The sequence below is a fragment of the Dryobates pubescens genome, chromosome 6 (assembly GCF_014839835.1).
Source record: "Dryobates pubescens isolate bDryPub1 chromosome 6, bDryPub1.pri, whole genome shotgun sequence".
Classification (NCBI taxonomy): Eukaryota; Metazoa; Chordata; class Aves; order Piciformes; family Picidae; genus Dryobates; species Dryobates pubescens.
Window position 1 is genome coordinate 19,776,605 of NC_071617.1, and position 14,695 is coordinate 19,791,299.

A 14,695-nucleotide genomic window follows, 5' to 3' on the forward strand; every position below is an offset into this window, starting at 1 on the left:
TACTCCTCTCACAAGCAGGGTTCACACAGCCATTAAGACTCTCATACTTTTTCATTGGTATAGAATACCAACATATCTGGTCGATGAAATGCAAATATTTGATCATTTTTACTTTACCCTTCTGAAAGAAGGCTTCAGGGAATGTCATGGTCAGGCAACAGTGAGTGCAAGGGAAGCTTTCTGTGAATGAGATTTCTTAAGTGCTGGCCTAGGCTGTTTGTCAGCATCAGACTAACCACACAGACTGTACATTCTCTGCAAAGCTCTTCAAGTGTGATTACTTTTGAATTATTGGTACAGTGTATTTTGCCAATAAATTTCATTCAAAGTGTTGCATTTACAATCATAGGAAGGTGTTTTTATCCAACCATTACTTTTAATGTGTATTGTTCCAAATAACAAATTCTCACATTGACTGTCTTGCCACAATGATTGTAGATTGATTTCCACAATGGAAGAAAACATCCAAGTTTTCATTCCTAGTTACGCAAACTACTTAGGTGTGCAAGCATTACTCTTTCTTTTGATATTACTTTCATGAAGATAACAATTTATTAATGTATCATGTGGAAGTTACTGTTATTCCATGGGTGTAATTTAGTTGTAAAGTATGATTACCTAGCTCTGTTAAGAAATGAACAAAGACAGAAGCAAGGCTCAACTTTGACTCCTGCAATGATTGTAATATAAAATACTGCCTAACAAAATTTTATGGATAGTTGCACATTTTTATAATAAAGTATATTCCTCAAACTGGTTTGAATTTAGCCAAGAATTTCATTAATGATGTTATCTAAACCAAGGTTATTATGCCACCTGTCTGTATACCGGAGTAGATCTGTCAAAGATCATCACATCATAGTTACTAAATAACTGCATCATCGCAGCCTTCCAGTTTAAAACTTTGACGTACAACAATGTACTTAGCTCTGCATTTAGTAAATGGATAGTCTTCTCATCTCACCACTAATCTCTGACGTGAAGGCTCTTCCAAGTGCCCTTTTGTCTTCTTCTGACAGTGCATTTCTTCTAAATGCTTTGTTTTGCACCTGCTTTTACTGTGGAGGTATCCTTCCACAAGTATTTGCAGCTTCCTACTCAGGGTATTTTAATTCTGAAATTTTATTATAAAGTTAAAGACCTGTAACAGTACCCTGGATACTAACTCCCCAGCCGAAACTTTCCATAAGCGCTTCCACACGAGCAGACTTGGAGGTTGGCCGCAGCATAGAATGCTAAACCACACCAGTGCAGACCTCAGCAGACCTGCGGGCTCATACCACGCGAGTCCCACTTTTCGTGTGATGACTCTGGAGGTTGTTGGGCTTCTGGGGGACTTTCTTTTTTCCTTTTTTTTTTTTTTTTTTTTTTTTTTGAGAGAGAGAGGGGTCAGAATTAAACCACAACCACGCATACGCCACTCCCTCTGCGGGCAGGAGCCCCTGGTGCCTGCAGGTTCTCACGGCCGCAGGCCACCAGGTGGCGGCAGCGGCACTGCGCTAGAGATCCGCCGATGTTAGGCCCCACCCCGTGGCCCGACCTGCCAGCGCTGGCCAATCAAAGCGCTTCAGAGCCAGAACACAGCCCCGAAAACCAAAAGGAGACGAAACCTTTCGTTCGTTTCCGCCAGCGGAGGCCAGATAATTTACGACTGCGCCTGAGGTCAGCGCTGAGCCACTTCGGCAGTTTCCGGAAACCCGGAAGGAAGGTGGCTGAGTACGTTCGGAAGTCTCCGGTACTGGCCGGGCTGGCGGACAAGGGCGCCCGAGCTCCCGCTGTTGCCAGGCATGCGGCTGCTCTCGCGAGCTCTTCGCGTGGTGCAAGGCCGCCGGCCCGCCGCGATGCCCCCTCGGAGCCCCCGAGCAGCGCCCGTCGGCTGTAGCGCGGCGGGTACGTGCCTGCTGCAGCCGCACCGCAAGCTGAACGCCCGGCCCAGCTTGGACGAGCTGTTCGCCGCCCCTTCCTTACGGCGCCTGCTGGAAGCGCGGGCGCGGGGCGGGGCGGGGCCGGAGCTGGCGGCGCGAATCCAGCGGCTGCACGACAAGGAGCAGGAGCTGCGTGACACACGGGAGCTGGCGAAGCAAGGTGCAGGCCCGCGGCACAGAGGGGCGCGGCGAAAGCCGCTGCGGCGCCACCTGGCGGGAGTGGTGGGGGGAGCGATTTGCATACACCGACGCGATTGGGGAAGTGGCTCAAGTGGGCGGGCGAAGACAGCCGCGTGGCGCTGTGCGCCTGTGACGGCCGCGCAGCGTCTGCTGGAGGCGCGGCGGGAGCGGTGGGACGCGGGAGAATTGAAATCCTGTCAGCCGGGGAAGGCCTGGGCGGTTTCCTGTCGCCTTACGTCACTGAAAGCAAGCAAACTACACCGAGCAGAGAGGCTGGGATGCAAACTAGTATCAGCTAGGAAAGTCTCGTCTATCGGTGTGAGAGCTGTTGCTTTAAGGAAGAGTTGTGTTATAATCAGTTCCATGTAAAATAAAAATCAGGGACAGAAGATTTTTACATTTTAGTGACTCTTTTTCTTACTGTCAAGACAGCCCAGTCTGCCTACATGCACCCGTTTAAGCAGCCATAAACATCAACATCTGTTTGTGCTGCCTTGATGCTGTGCTACAGCCTTGGATTCTTTTAGTAGCTGCATGCTTTTAGTGGTGCTGAGTACTTTTTACATTGAATCAAACTTCATTTTGAGCATAGATAGAAATCGAAATGCAGAAAACTGTTAAGATCAGTAAACTTTCACTAAATCATGACATGTTTGCCAGGTCATTTAATAGAATAGAATAGACCAGGTTGGAAGAGACCTTCAAGATCATCGTGTCCAACCTATCAACCAATCCAACCCACCTAATCAACTAAACCATGGCACCAAGCACCCCATCAAGTCTCCTCCTGAACTTACTATTTTGCTAAATACTGATTAATCAAATATGTTAACTGTAGTCAGCTACTCTGACTAAAAGAGATGCCAAACACTGTCTAAAAGCCAACGGTATTTTTGGGTTTTGTTTTGGTGGTTTTTTTCAATCTATCCTCCACCACCTCAGACTGGAAAAGGAGAGAGGGGCAATGGTTATAAACTGGAGTAGTACAGATTTAAATTAGATGTAAGGAAAAAGCTCTTTACAATGAGAGTGGTAACAAATCATAGAATGGCTTAAGTTGGAAGCAACCTTAGAGATCATCTACTCTAGCCTCCCCGCCATGGGCAGCTATGCCTCTGAACTACACTGGCCTTGAACATTTCCAGGGAGAAGGCATCCACAATCTCCCTGGGTAACCCATTCCAGAGTCTCACCACTGTCGTACCGAAGAATTTCCTAAGATCCAGTCTAAACCTACTTTCACTCAGCTTAAAACCAAGGGGGTTCTTATTGCTAGACATCCTTAGGAAGAGTCCCTCTCCAACCTTCCTGTACAATCCCTTCAGGTATGGAAGGCAGCTATAAGGTTCCCCTGGAGTCATCTCTAGGCTGAACAACCCCAACTTCTTCAGCCTATCCTCATAGCAATGGTGTTCCATCCTTTGGATCATCTTTGTGGCCCTCCTCTGGACTCACTCCAACAGTTTTGTGTATGGGGACACCAGACATACATGCACTATTTGAGGTGGGGTTTCGCAAGAGCAGTTCTCTTGACCTGATGGCCACACTCCTGCTGATGCAGCCTAGGATATGATTTGCTTTCTGGGCTGCATGAGTGCACTGCCAGCTCATATTGAGCTTCTCATCAATTAATACACCAAAGTCTCTTCAGAGGTACTCTCAACCCCTCTCTACCCAGCCTGTGTTTGTTCCTGGGATTGGCCAGACCCAGATACAGGACCTTGCACTTTGACCTGTTGAGCCTAATGGTCCTGCATCTGGAACAGGTTGCAGAGGGATGTGGTTGAGGAACATTTTCAGCATACTGAAACTAGTACAGAAAAGGAAGTTTTAATAGTAAAATGTTAATGCTGATCAGGTAGGTAATACTTTAGAAGTAAAAGTTTCTCTTATATGCAAGAGTTCTTCCATACCTTTCTTTCTAGTTACATTTAGAAGTTTTTCAGAAGTTGCTCTGGAGTAAACTGACAGAAAATACTCAAAATTCCTTCTCCCATCTTCAAATTTTTGCATACAGTGATAGGGGTAATAGTCCTTTTAATGACAAGTGTCAGTTGTGGGGCTACTGTGCTCTTTAAATCCTTGATGTTCTTGTCACACCGAAATACAGAATGTAATTTCTTAGAATCACAGAATGACCTCTGGAGATCATCTAGTCCAGTCACCTGTGCTCAAGCAGGGTCAGGGTTGTGTCCAGTCAGTTTGTGAGTATTTCCAAGGGTGGGCACCACTAATTCTTTGAGCAACCTGCACTGCCACTCTTGATATGTACTGTATGTTTTTGTTACAGGTTGTATTATTAATCTCATTTTCTGGCAGGTTTAGTATGAGGGGGTTTTCTGTGGTGGGTTGTTGTTTTGGGGCTTTTTTGCAAAGATCTTGCCATGGTTATTTTTCAGAAGATATTCTGAGAGTGGCACTGATACAAGCCTGAGGCTTAACTATACTCAAATATTCCAGATGAGAGTGAAGATTTCCAGAAGCTTGCAGAACGGGAAATTGCCTCCTGTGAAGAAGAGGTAACCGCACTGAAACACCAGGTTAGGTAGCCTTTAAAATTCTCTTGTTTCCTTTTTTAAATTAACAAAGCCAAATTGTCTTCTCATCAAAATGAGGTGTCTTGATAAACTCTTCTCCTTCCCTCCTTTCAAGTTATACTTCTCAACTAGTGTCTGTTATCTAAGGAAAATGAAAAATGCAGAAGGTATAGAGACAGGCTGTAAGTGTTTACTTGTGCCTGAAACTATTTGAATCAACACATCTTTATAAGTAGGTGTTATATTTGATCTTGTCTGGATGTATCTTTATGGATTTCCTGGGTTTTTTTAATCAATTGGTAACATTAAACTTTTGTGGTAACACACAGTATTGGAAAAAAAAAGTTTAATACTATGTAACTACTTTAGATGACTATGTTATATTGGTTCTACATATTATCTATCTTATTTAACCTAAAAATACTGATCTTCACATAAATTGTTATATATTCCTAATCTTACTTGTGGTAACTTAATGTAGATGGTATTGTCACGTTATTTATTCCTTTGTTAACAATACAAGTCACATTATAAATATTTTTGTAAATATAATAATTTTGCCAAAATAAGTAGTAATCTGTGGAAAGAAACATCACCTACTGATCATAAAGGAAGGTGATTGAAAAGCATTTGCAAATGCTTTTGATCCAGCCTGCAAAATTTTGGTAGTTTTTTTGGTTATAGTGCATCTTTCTTCCATAGATACAAGGCTGGTTGTCCCTTTTTAGGTAAGTAAATGAACAGTACAGCTCAGATGTTGAAGGACTGTCCTGAACATCCATACCTCCTTAGCTCTGCAGCTGAGACCAAGTGAAAGGGAGGCTGGAGGGAAGGGAAATGCTCAGTTGTTTTGCAAGAACCAGTTTATATCCTGTGGTGTCAAAGTGTTGCAGTGTTCCTGATGGGTGAAAACTTCTGTGAAGTTTTGTAGGCCTTGAGAGATGTGGGTAGCTCCTGTGACAGTGAATAGACACAGGGAGTCTTCCTGCAACACGGTGTTCCTCCACTTCATCTCTTACTGACTGCTACTGCTTTACTGCAGGAGGCATGAGAAGCTTGTCCCCTGGGCAACCAATGTCTTAATGCAGGAGAAGGTAGCCTAGATGAGTTACAGACTTCTCTGGTGTTTTATACTATCTTGATTGTGGGTAGCAGTGTCAGAGGGAAGTCTTGTCTGCGTATTTTTGTATTCACAGATAGCATTGCTTTTGATTCCTTCAGAAGAAACAGACAAGAGTGATCTCATCATGGAAGTAACTTCTGGAGTTGGAGGGCAAGAAGCCATGCTGTTCACCTCAGAGATATTTGATATGTATCAACGATATGCTGCCTATAAGAACTGGAAATTTGAAATATTAGAATACTTTCCCAGTGAAATAGGTCAGTAATAAAAATACGTAATCTCTGTTAACTTTTTAATTTAAGTTGAAACATTCATTGACACTTGAACTTCCTGACTACAGGAAGCTAATTTGCACTAACTTAATTTTAGAAGTGGAATTTTGTTTGAATATCTGAGTACAGTTTTCCTCTGCCTTCTGTATTTGAGAATGAAATTCCATTTTGGAAGTACTGCTAAAATACTAAAGTGATGAAAAATAATATGTTTTTCAGTAGTTTCAAAAAGTTTCAAAATACAACTTAAGTACTTAACAGAAGAAAATTAAGAAAGTGGTGCAGATGTGTTATTTCAGCTTTATTTTTTTACAAACACAGAATCTTCTACTTAGTTACTTAACGTTTCTAGGGTTAATAGATCGGTTTGGCATCTTGGAAGTTTTATTATGGTCCCTTGGAGAGAGGGACTTCTATAAGGAAATGGGGTGTTCTGATATAGCTCATCTGCAACAGCTAATGGATGAGCAAAGTGGAGGAATCATTGAGACTTGTAGAGGAGAAATAAAAGGTCTAATTATTTCTGAAAGTCTTCTACTAAAATTTCACAGGTAATCAATTTAACAGCTTGATGCTAGTTTGCTCTCTACAGCTACCTTAAGGGAGGTTGTAGACAGGCGGAGGTTGGTCTCTTCTTGCAGGCAGCCAGCACCAGAACAAGAGGTCACAGTCTCAGGCTGCACCAGGGGAGGTTTAGGCTGGATGTTAGGAAGTAGTTCTACACAGAGAGTGATTGCCCATTGGAATGGGCTGCCCAGGGAGGTGGTGGAGTCACCATCATTGGAGGTGTTTAGGAGGAGACTTGATAGGGTGCTTGGCTGTATGGTTTAGTTGATTAGGTGGGTTGGATTAGTTGACAGGTTGGACGCGATGATCTTGAAGGTCTCTTCCAACCTGGTCTATTCTATTCTATTCTATTCTATTCTATTCTATTCTATTCTATTCTATTCTATTCTAAAATAAGTTCTTTCACCTTTCATTTCCTTACTGCCTCTCTGTATGAGAAGTACTGCTTTTGGTGGTTTGTTTTGTTTCTGATTTTGGGGGGCGGGGGTTGGTTCATTTTGATGTCCTTTCACTTAAAATATCTAAAGCTTTTTACAAGTGGGATAGATTTTGCCTAGTTAATGTGTTGGATTATTTCTCATGAGCCTTAGAGCTGACATAAAATAAGCAGCAACATGGGGCTGAATGCAAGATGGAAAATCTGGGCATACCTGGGCAGCCTGTTCCAGTGCTCCATCATCCTCAAAGAAAAGACGCTTCTCCTTAAGTTCAAATGAAACCTCCTGTGTTCTAGTTTGAACCATCACCTGAATCTTTTCACTGCACATCACTGAAAACAGCCCAGCCCAACCCTCATGACCTCCACCCTTTAGATATTTATAAGATTCCTCTCTCAGTCTTCCATTTTCCAGGCTAAAGAGCCCTGGGTCTCTCAGTTTTTTCCTCATAACAGAGATGCTCCAATCTCCTAATCATGTTTGTAGCCCTCCACTGGACTTTCCCCAGTAGTTTCTTGTCCCTCTTGAACAGGGGAGCCCTGAACTGGACACAATACTCTAGGTGTGACCTCACTAGGGCAGAGTAGAAGGGGAGGAAAAGAACCTCCATCAACCTGCTGGTTACACTTTTCTCAATGCACCCTAAGATACCATTGGCCTTCTTGACCAGAAGGGCACATTGCTGGCTCATGGTTAACTTCTTACCCAGCAGGAATCCCCAGTCTTTCTCCGTGGAACTGCTTTCCAGCAGGTCAGTCCCAAACCTATACTGATGAATGGGGTTATTCCTACTCAGGTGCAGGACTCCACACTTGCCCTTGTTTAACTTCATTATGTTCCTCTACACATAGCTCTCCAGCCTGTGCAGGCAGCACAGCCTTCTGATGTGTCAGCCATCCTTCCCAGTTTTGTATCATCACCAAACCTTCTGAGAGTACACTCTCTTCCTTGATCCAGGTCATTGATGAATATTTTGAACAAGAGACTGGACCCAGCACTGACCCCCAGGCAACACCACTAGCTATAGGCCTCCAACCAGAATCTGTGCCACTGATTACAACCTTATGATGTCTGTCGATCTGTCAATCTCAGTCCACCTCACTGCCCCCTCATCTAACCCACACTTCCTAAGCTTATCTATGAGGACCTTATGGAAGACAGCATCAAAAGTCTCTCTCTCCCCTCATCTACCCAGCCAGGCATGCCATCATCAAAGGCTATCAGATTGGTCAGGCATGATTTCCCCTTCATGAATCCATTCTGACTACTCCTGATAACATTCTTTTCCTCCTCATACTAAGAGATGACCTCCAGAATGAGCAGTTCCATCACCTTTCCAGGGATGGAGGTGAGGGTCTTCCTTCTTCCCTTTTGAAGGCTGAAGTCACATTGGCATTTCTCCAGTCCTCAGGTTCTCAGTCCTCAGTCTTCTGGCCTTTCAAAAATTGTAGAATTGCTCAGCAGTAAAATCTGCCATCTCCCAGTACTCAAGAGTGCATTGCATGAGAGCCTATGGACTTAAAGGTGTCCAACTTGTTAGGTGATCTCTAACCTACTTTTCCTAAACTAAGGGAGAGCCTTCCTTCCTCCAGACTTTCCTGCCTCCAGGGACTGGGATTCCTGAGGGTCAGTCTTAGCAGTAAAGACTTAAGCAAAGAAGGCATTCAGAATTCTGCCTTTTCTGTATCTGCTATCATCACAACACCCACATTATTCAGCAGTGGGCCCCATTTTTTACCCCCACTGGTAGGATGCATAGAGGAGACCATTTAAGAGGAAGCACATGAAAAATACTCATCCTTTAGTAAGATTTTTTTTTCCTATTGAAAGATAAGTTTCTGAACTAACAATTAAAAAAAGGATAACGTAGTTTCTGAAGTTGGTGTTCAAAATTTGACCTTCTTGTAAACTTATTACTGGTGTCAGAGTTCTACTATGGTATATGTTTATGCTTACATGGTTTGTAGGCAATCCTTTAATGTGTATAAAAAATTAAATTGCACTTTGAAAAGTAATTTGGCAGTGCTTTACTTGAGATAGCATGTGAGTATGTTTGTTCGGCTTTGTTGTTAAGAGTTCTCTTGCATTTTCAGTATAATTCTGCCTAGGTATTTAAGTGGTAAATTCATAAATTTAAGAACATAGTACCAACAGGTTCTGTTACAGCTTTACAACTGTTTTTCTTCTGTATCTAAGGTGGCCTGAGACATGCAGTTGCCAGTATAGCTGGTCTTGAGGCTTACAAGTACATGAAATTTGAAGGGGGAGTGCATCGTGTTCAGCGGGTGCCAAAGACAGAAAAACAAGGACGCATTCACACCAGCACAATGACTGTTGCCATATTACCCCAACCCACTGAGGTAATATTTATCTTAGTGTAGCAGACTTTACCATGAGCAATATTTTTGCGTGCTGTATTGCTGATACCCAAGTGGTTTTAGTCTCTCTTGGTATTGTCTCTTAGTAATTTAAATATGTTATTTTAAATCTTAGCTTTTGACAAATTCATATTTGTTTGTTTATTTTTATTTTTGACTAGAGGGGTGAAATAAAGAATTTCTGGATTTCCTCATAGCCCTAATCACAAGAAAGTCACTGTCAGTTTACTTCACCATAACAGGAAAATTCACTGTGAATACATTACATGTTTTGTGGAAAGCTTTATATTTTTTTTTAAAGTAACAGAAGACTGAGTTAGAGAGCTCACAGAGATTTCTTTTAGCACCTCCTCTTCCCCATTTCTATAGTGTCCTCGCTTTCAACTTCCACAGTTGTGTGTGCTAATTCATTCTCACTGTGTTTGGCTAAAAACAACTGACTAATGAATATTTTTGTGATCTTTGTTTCATCTAACAAATTGTCAGTGATGTTACTCCTTCCCATTTTCTCTTGAAATTATCTCATTCCTTCTTCACAGAGACCATAGCCCCATTCCAGAGTTAACAAAGGGAATATATTCCATTTTATATGGAAAACATCTGGTCAAATTCAAATATTGGTTAACTCTTGCAGGAAGAGGGTGCAGAGCTTTCAGAAGAGGGGGAAGATTAGTGCTAAGATTAGTGATTACATCTTAAGCTACTATTTGTCTGATTTCCTGACTTTGATCATGTCACACTCCAACCTGGCTACAAAGATTTGTTACCATGTTTATAAGTGGATGCAAGCTACCACTCATAAACTTTGAAAGATTTGATCTTCTCTGAATGTGCTTTATAAAATTGGGGTCTCTTCCAACCTTGGTTATACTGTGATAAACCATATTTGACATCTGTCTAGAAAGAAACAACATAAATGTGTTCTTTTTTTATATTTTATTATTTTTCTTTGTCTCCCATGGCAGATGAGGCTGCAAATCAATCCAAAAGATCTACGAATAGAAACAAAGCGAGCTAGTGGAGCTGGAGGACAGCATGTCAATACCACAGACAGTGCTGTAAGGATAGTCCATATCCCAACAGGTGCTTCAGTTTTCCCTTAGTACAAGATTGCAAAGCTGCTGTCAGAATTTCTTATGAAACGATGGTGTTATTTTTCAAACCTGGACAACAGTAGAGTTTTCATATAGTTTTCACATGTTTATAGTACTCTGAATGCACTGCCTTGTGCTCACTCCCAGTTTGTAATAATGAAAACCGTTGGCTTCAGTAGGTAATCTACCCATTTTGCTGCTAAGTGTGACTCTCCTAAGAGCATCCAGATCAGTTTTTATGAAAAAGTTATGTGCAAGATTTCTACTAATGGAAAAGAAACTGAAAACCGAGCAGGTTAAAATCCGATGATTTGCCTCTTCTTGACTAGTATCTAAAAGAGAGGGTTTTCAACTTCCATATCAAAATATTTCTTTTAAATGCAGAGCCTGCACAGGATGCCAACTTCCATTTGTCTGCTGGCTCCTTTCCCATAGACTGCACATATAATTAGGAGGCCTATCTCTAGAGCTCAGGTTAGGAAATGTAGGAGGCATAAGATACACCCTCAAATACTACCTTGTTTTATCTGTTGTATCTTTTTAAAAAATTATTTACTTTTTATTTTATTCCCATTCTTAATCTTTTTACTTCCCTTTGAGCAATCCACAACAGCTGCCTTGACTTTCATTGCTTTTTAACTTTTCTCTGCATTAGTCAGGCTTTACAGCCTCAGGGCAATCCCATGTGCTCTTTATCTTCATGCAGTGGAGAGGGTAGAATTCTATTCAAGATACGGTGACAAAAAGGTACTCAAGATTCAAAAAGTTTTGGATCGTTTGGTGAAAAAAGCCCTGCAAACTAAAGCCAGCAAATTATCATAGTTTTTGCTGAAGGCAGTTATTAGTGTTTGATATAGCAATCTTAAAATATGTTGCAGATTTTTTTGGTGGTTATTCATATTCCTCTTGACCTCTCTTGCAATTGTGTTACTTCTTTCATTTTTCTCATGCTAACTCTCTCTATAAACCTTTCTTGTGATGCAAAAAATTAACAATTTTTTTATAAAGTAATACTATGTAATCTTACCAGAGTTATTTAAAATAAATAACAACTTAGCTTGTGTTGCCTTCCTGTATTTCTTCTTCCTGCTCCTTTCTTAGGTCATTCACTTTTCATTTTAACCTTTTTTTTTTTTAGTTTTGGGAAGAGAAACCAGACTGATTTTCAAGAAAATTGTTCCCACTTTTGTATATTCTGACAATATTCTGTATACTCACTATCTCATGCATTTTACTGCTCCTTCAATCCTAAACTTTGTGGTACTGTGGCCAAAATTTTCCAAGTATTAAGGATGTCTTCTGTAAGTGATACCGTATCACCTATTTTTTATTTCATTATCCACCTGTTGTCCCAACATACCAAATTAAATTTTCTGTGTTATGGCTTAAAGCACACAAACAACTCAGTCTGCAGTTCTCACCCAAAATGTATCACTAGACGTTAATAAGCCTGGGCTTTTGATGAAAGAAACACCTTATTGTAACATAATAAATTTAGTATGTAACTGTTCAGTGCTAAATGTCATGATATTTTTGGCAGGGATTGTGTCTGAATGTCAGCAAGAAAGATCACAAATTAGAAACAAAGAGAAGGCAATGCAGATGCTATGTGCCAAACTGTACAATGCCAAACTGGAAGAAGAAACCAAGAAGAGAAACAGTGCTCGAAAAATTCAAGTAAGTTTCACTTAGTAAAGATACTGTTCTGTACAAGTGAATGTTCTTGGGGTAACTCCTGTGTTGAACTGCAAATTCGAAATAAACAGTAACAGGAGCCCAGGAAGGACTTAAGGGGGGAAAAAAGCCCAAAACATTCTGCTTCAGCAATAGAAGTTGTGTATTAGCCAGAATTAAAAATTTCAGTAGTATGTGAATTCTAGAAATCTAATGAAACAAACTGGATTACAGCATGAAGAATCAGAATAATATTAGAAAAAGATGCACTCAATTATTCTTTTATATGATTGACAAAAATTACTGTATCCCTGGCTTCAGGAGGGTGGGTGTCAGGATGGGGCCAGTCTTTTTACTGTGGTGCCCAGTGACAGGTCAAGGGGTAACTGGCACAAGTTCCATCTAAACATGAGGAGTAACTTCTTTAATTTGAGGATGAAGGAGCTCTGGAGTGGGCTGCCTGAAGGGGTCATGGGGTCTCCGTTTCTGGAGACGTTCAGAACCTGCTTGGACATGTTCCTGTGACCTTCTCTGGGTGAACCTGTCTTGGCGAGGGGATTGGACTTGATCTCCAGAGGTCTTTTCCAACCCCTGCCATTCTATGAGCTACTGAACTATAACACATTTTTGATAATTGTGGCAGGAGGAGAAAGCTCTCACTTTAGATGCATAATCAGTGTTTCATCCTGATTCTTCTCATTTGATAGATTGGCACAAAAGGAAGATCAGAGAAGATCAGAACATATAACTTCCCGCAGGACCGGATTACTGACCACAGGATAAGCAGATCAGTGCATCATATTGAGTCTTTCATGTTAGGGGAAGAAATGCTAGATGAAATGATACAAACTCTGAGCACGTATGCTGATTACGAATCTTTAATGGAAGTTATTTCAGAAAATGAAAAAAAGAACCTATCCTGAACGTTGCTTTTTGTCATCCCATTGCAACAAGTACAAGTCCGCAAAATAGCTTGTTGGAGCACTACCTAGAAAATGCAGCTGCCTTTTGGATTATGAAAGATATCGCTACTTCTTTCCTCGTGACTGATAAACAGCTTTCTTACTTGCTGAGGTAAAGACCTTAGCACCTTTATATGAGACATTATTGCTGCGGCAGTCCACTTAAAAAGTAAACTTGACAGAAGAAACTGCAGTTTTTAAGTTTCTGCGTTGAGAAGATACTGATACACCACCCTTGAAAGGTACACATTAAAAATGAGCTATTTCTAGTTCTAGTTTAAACAAGTTTAAACATCAGTACAGAGTCAGTTTACTTGAGAGAACAAAAACATCCTATTTTGAGTGACTGTGAGAAAGTGATAAATAAATTACTCCACTACTTATCTTCAGGTTTGTTAATTGCTTATATGTGACATGGGAGAGGGCATCAAAGTTTATCTTCATCATGTTTTCATGGCGTTCTGGCTCTTACTAATACAGACAGAAATGTTTTAGGAATATCTCTTGTTCAAAAAAAACCCCAAAAAAGCTGTGGAAGCCAAGCATCAAGTTGTATGAATTGTTTTTGAAAAGGCTGTTTCTGCTCTTGAGTCAAAAGTGAAAATACTTGTTGCAATTATTGTTTGGGTGATAGTTCAGTCTCCATTTGGCTTCAGTTCAGTGTTTCTTTTATGTTTTTAATGGACTCTCCAGTTTATTGATTTTTCTAAAAGTTGCACAATATGAACAGCATCTCAGTGGTTTTGTCTGTTTAACAGCATCTTAAAACATTTGATCTCTGAAAGCAAAGTAAAACTTTAACCTTTCTAATCTACTGATATATGTGCACGTTTATATCTGTACGTAAAGAAGACTTTCAGCCCTTACATTTAATTTATTGTTTTAGACTTTCACCCTTATTTTACAATCCCAAGTATGTATAACTATACAAAACGTGCAGCTTTCATGCCACACTATCCCACTACATATTGTATCTATGCATGTGTGTATACACAAACAGAATGTATTTGAAATACAAATAAGAAATTGGAAGCTAGGGAAAAATGCTGCCATGAATACAGGGGTGTTTACTTTCAGACTTCTAATTAGAATTGGAACAAAGTTTTCTACAGTTAGCTTATAGAAATACATTATTTAAAAATCCTATATAAAAAATCAGCTTCTTACTATCAGTCTCTTTTTTCTTTTACTGCACTTGAGACTGCAGTTTGAACCACTGCATGACAAAAAACCCCACATAGAATCATCTGATGCTTTTATCAAGCTTTGTTTTCTGGGAAATACTCTATGGTAACTGTGCTTAAGTTCCAAATTTTTCATTAAAGATGCATACATTAGCTTCAGATGTAGAAGTGCCTGTAAGCATAAGGTGTACATATTTCCTATTGGTAAGTGTGAGACCTAGGTCTAGATTTACAATTCTCAACTGGTATATAAGGAAGTGGGGGGAAAATTGATGCATTTTGTGTATAAAATAATTAGATATTGATTGGAACAGAAACTAGGACTGAAGTCTTTATTCCTAGCAGATCAGTACTACAGGGCA

The 14,695-nt window shown here is 40.6% G+C and overlaps 1 protein-coding gene across 1 annotated transcript; it reads left to right on the forward strand.

Moving 5' to 3' along the window:
* Window positions 1–1,668: 1,668 nt before the first annotated feature.
* Window positions 1,669–14,360, forward strand: MTRF1L (mitochondrial translation release factor 1 like). The gene is made up of 7 exons (XM_009907203.2): window positions 1,669–2,085; window positions 4,566–4,645; window positions 5,839–6,022; window positions 9,238–9,401; window positions 10,385–10,502; window positions 12,054–12,190; window positions 12,895–14,360. Exons 1-7 carry the CDS (start codon window positions 1,788–1,790, stop codon window positions 13,108–13,110), a joined length of 1,197 nt encoding a protein of 398 aa, XP_009905505.2. The 5' UTR covers window positions 1,669–1,787; the 3' UTR covers window positions 13,111–14,360.
* The last annotated feature ends 335 nt before the right edge of the window (window positions 14,361–14,695 follow it).